At 33.4% G+C, this 4,809-nt stretch overlaps 1 protein-coding gene across 1 annotated transcript; it reads right to left on the bottom strand.

Annotated features, from left to right (window-relative positions):
* Positions 1-430: 430 nt before the first annotated feature.
* On the bottom strand, positions 431-4,809 carry LOC137405316 (glutathione S-transferase 3-like). Its single transcript, XM_068091544.1, has 4 exons — positions 4,671-4,809; positions 1,942-2,024; positions 1,569-1,691; positions 431-577 (listed from the first exon to the last, which is right to left on the bottom strand). The coding sequence occupies exons 1-4, from the start codon at positions 4,807-4,809 to the stop codon at positions 431-433; spliced, it is 492 nt and encodes a 163-aa protein (XP_067947645.1).

The following is a 4,809-nucleotide window of genomic DNA, read 5'->3' as shown; positions in this document are numbered from 1 at the left end:
TTTGATTATCATTCTCTATACCACTCAAGCACATCAAGTATAATTGGTCTTTTAAAATCATAAATATTGCAGTATTTGTTTCTATTTGACACCTAAAATGACCTGGGCTACAGAAACTGGTTGATATTGTGGTAGTTTGCAAAATTACAAAATGTGTACTGTCAAAACATTTAAAGAAGAGAGGTCATGAAGGGAAGTCAGTACAATAGACTGAGCATGGTTAAGTATATTAAAGCAGTTTTAGAATCAATTTCCATAAAAGAAAAAATCCATCCAGTTCATGTTCAAAAAATCTTCCTAGTTAAACTAAACGAAGGAACAAACACACTCAGTTTACCTCATGTTTCCTGCTAACATATAGGCAGATTGACTCAACAGCTTGCTTTGGCACGTTTCATTAAGTGGCTACTCGAGAAAGGACATCGTCAGGTCACTCTTGAAGACATTTGGCAAGCTTGGAATCAGTTTTCATGTTTTCCATGACTTTGTTCAGCCAGTCACTATTAAATTCAGACCACGGAAAAGCCGGTTTTATCAGCATCCAACTGCAGAACATGGTGATGTCAGCAGCCGTCATCTGCAACGATTTCAAGTTGAGAGATAATTTTTAAAAAGCTTGAGAGAATTATTTACTTTTGTGAGCCCAGTGAGAGTATCTCTGTTAGCTAAGTAAACTATAATAACCTTGATAATAACAGCTATTAATATGTATATTTTGGAATTCAAACAGGAATTTCTAGTAGAAATAGTAACCAAAATATGTATGTAAATTCCTTGATTTTGCTCTAACAGTAAAAATTGTATCAATAATCATATTCTATCTGTAATTATTTGATTATTGCATGAAAAGTTTGTTAATAAAAATTGTTTCTAGTTAAATCACTACTTTTTGTAACAACTCAACTGAGCAACTTTGAACTAATAGTCTCTGGATTAGTTATACTAGTAGCTACTGAACTATCTCTATGGTAGTGTTAGTTAATAGTCAATCTGTTTGCAGTAGTCACAAAATTATATCCATGCTAGTTGTCAGTCAATTTAATCTGCACTAGTAGTTACTCAACTATCTCCATGTTAATAATAAAAAAACTAACTTCATGGCAGTAACCACTGAACTAGCCCCAGACTAGTTACTGAATTAAATCCATTGTCATAATCGCTGGAGTAACCTCATGATCGTATAGTATTTAGACTAACTCTGTTCTAATTGCTACCAAACTAGTAGTGAAGTTGGTCAATGAGTTAATTCCATACTAGTATTCAGTGAGTGAGCTCCATACTAGTAGTCAGTAAATTAACTCCATACTAGTAGTCAGTGAGTTAACTCCATATTAATAGTCAGTAAGGGAACTCCATACTAGTATTCAGTAAATTAACTTCATACTAGTAGTTAGTGAGTTAACTACATACTAGTAGTCAGTAAGTTAATTCCATACTAGTAGTTACCAAACTAGCTTCATACTATAGTCATTAGACTAACTATTTGTGAGTAGCGCCAAGCTAATGATACATTAGTAGCCAGTCAGTAATCTGCATTTCACAGGAACACAGTCATGTTTTTTGTTTACCCTGTCTCCAAATATGAACTTGCTTCCTTCTCTTAATAAACCTTGTATAAACTTGGTATTTGTCCTAAGTTCACATCTGGCTTGCTCTTTCAATTCTTCAATATTGTCAGGTGATGGATAATGCTGTAAACCAAAAGTCGTATAAAATGTTTTACACCACTGAATGTCGGATTGCCAGGGTTGAATGTTTTACAGTCATGTAAAAAATGGCTGGTAAGTTCATGACTCAAAGTTTATTTCTAGATAAGTTGTCTGAAGTATTATATCTCAAGAGGTTTTTTGAGGCTCAGCAAACTTCCCCTATTCTTGATTAAGAAAAGAGGCCCGTCAGGCTCCCCTTATACAGTTCCGATAGAAGGACATTTTTACTTACAAAAGCACTCAGGTCATTCAGAGTGTGCAATACGGAATTACACTGCACCCTCTCAAACTCATCATCATCATCCGATAGATAACCTACAAATTCAGCAGGTGATATTAGACAATACATCAAATCTCAACCATCTTGATTGCAGCAAAAAAGTGGGCGAAACAGCACATTGAAATTTTTTAATGTCTGATAATCAGTTTTTAACGGTTTCTTTATGCATTTACAAAGCGATGCTCACCAGTTGATTGTTGTAGTCGATGAGTCTATTGCGTGTGTATTAAAAGTTAACATGGAGGCATGTAAGTTTTACCTTTTTGTGCCTTCCTAAACAATCAATAAATTCTAATCAATGAACCAAGATAGCTAACGAACCAACAATTATATCTTATTTGATAAGTAGATAGTGACAGTTTGTTGACAGCAGTTGTCCAGAAAATTATGCAATTGCAATTAGATATTAGTTCCACATTATAAACTCAAAAGTTGGTTTAAATATTGGTAACATTGGTAATATAATTCACAATGCTATTATGCACCAGTTAAAACAGAAAAGGCAATAGACCTTGAAATGAGCTACAAAAATTAGAATCTCATCTCTCACCAGTTTTCTCAGCAACATAGTAGGTAATTAACCCATTCAGGACTAATTAGTTATTGGTTGACTGCTCCCCCAGCCCAATTAATTTTTCACTAGCCTTACAATTAAAATAGAGCTACACAAAATTGAGTATAACTAGAGTTCTTTTCAAAATAATCTTGATTTGTTTTTTGCAGCTTAACAAAGACATTCCAGGCTACAATGTGATATAAATTTTTGTGCTTCTTTACAAATTCTACTGACCACAATTTCTAATAATTCTGTGCACTTTTTTTTATCAAAATTGTTTTTCATGTTTCGTAGCAGCTCACAAGCATTTTTTTGATACTGACATTGTTGGATCTATGTTAGATTGATAGCAAACTTTATCAGCAACAAATAAAAAAAAATATTTCTCAATTCCGAGCAATAGAACAGGTGTTACTAGCTTCTAACCAACACTACGTCACTGACAGTTTTATCAATTATATAATCAAACAATTTGTTAATTTATATTGAAATGCATTGCAGAGGTTATTATGAATATATTATGCATAAAAAATACTCAAGTTACCAGCTAACAGACAATCAGTTACCAGCAAAAAAAATAGGTGTAAAAATACAGTAAAATATATTGTAAAAAATACAGTAAAAATGAATATGCATGAAAACGAAACAATATATACATGTATAATAAGTGTGTGTTCATTAAAAAATTATGACCCGGTGAGAGTTATTTGATGCCAACTACACACGCATATTTGCTGCCATTATAAGTTAGTTGATGCAGTATTCATCAGATATTGGTGTTGAAGCCCTAGGCTCATCATCAACGGCATCATCACTCACAAGCCCTTGACTGTCTTCACCTTTATGTAGCAAATATGATACAGCCTAAAAAAATTGTGCTTTAGTAGCTTTTCAGGGTAAATACCTGATAACAAATTGAAAATAAGTAGTCTACTGCAGCTAACAATTGGTAATACAAATTGCAAATATTTTTTGATACTGTAAATATAAACACAAAAAGTCATGAAGATGATTACTGTGGTAAGTGTCCCCTATCGACCAATATTAGAGCCTAGTGGTTGGGGGTAGTTTATGGTAGATGTTGATGTTGAGAACTATATGCTTGACTAATTGTGGGTTGAACAATTGGATATAAATGAAATAAGAAATTTTTATTATCCTGTAGTTCTACAAGGAAATCATAAAACTATTGTTTATTATGGGGTAATAGAGTGATGAGTTCATGCTGCAAAAATATCTAAATTTTATTGGATTGAAAATGTTATAACCATGTGCATCATGAAAAAAAATCCATATCTTACACTGTTAGAATAAAGTTTGTTAGAAATTCACAAGAAAAATTTCGGCTTTTTATCGTTTTTTTTTTCGGTAAAATTCTATAAATAGCCACATAAAACTTACCTTCTTCCATCAGAAAATTCTCATTTTCTTCTTGAACATTACTTTTGTTGCTATTTCCTTCCCCTGAGCTGATTACCGCATCTAATTCACTTAAAAACTTTGCCATCGTTCGGATAAACCTTTTCCAAAATGGCGATCATCAAATTTCCAAAACAGTTGATATCTATCACATAATTTGTTAGTTAAAACTTTTTTGTCCAATCACATATTTGGTATCAAAATGATGCCCAGACTCTTAAACTTCGTTTGGTGAATGAATAAAACCGATGTACCTAAACAGCTAAGCAATAAAGCAAATCAAAGTTTAACCCGAGTTCTTCGGGAATGGGCCCTGGAGAGCACAACTCTTCCCGAGGTATTCGGGAACAGTCCTGAGTGGGTTAATAACTAGTGTTTGACAAATCGTTCCCCTTGACGTTTCTAGGATAAGAAGAAATCCAAGAGGAGTTTCTGAAAAGTAAATAAAACCAAATCAAAGGGTTAGTTGTTATTGCTACTATTAGTAACTCTTATTGTCATTATTATTGTTATCAAGTAATAACAACAACAATAGCAAGGACAATTATATTAGCACTACGTAAAAACACAAAGGAAATTGTGAAACTGAAATCTGCAGCTTCTAACAACATAAACCTGCTCTCTATACAAGCAAGCCGGCTGGAGAGAATCGTGTAGCACTATAGCTAAAACAAAATACAGCTTTGGAAAGATCTCCTTACTTTACTTGGTTTCAGATTCTCCCAGTTTTGAAGCAAAATCCTGATGTCTTCAAAATTTTGGCCAGCCATAGTAAACATAGCCCTAGCAGGCTTTTCCCTTGCTCGCAGGTTAAAATAAGTAAGTTTGTAGGTCTCTTCTGCCAT

Source organism: Watersipora subatra, chromosome 9 (genome assembly GCF_963576615.1).
Source record: "Watersipora subatra chromosome 9, tzWatSuba1.1, whole genome shotgun sequence".
Classification (NCBI taxonomy): Eukaryota; Metazoa; Bryozoa; class Gymnolaemata; order Cheilostomatida; family Watersiporidae; genus Watersipora; species Watersipora subatra.
This window is presented reverse-complemented; position numbering and strand designations above follow the sequence as displayed.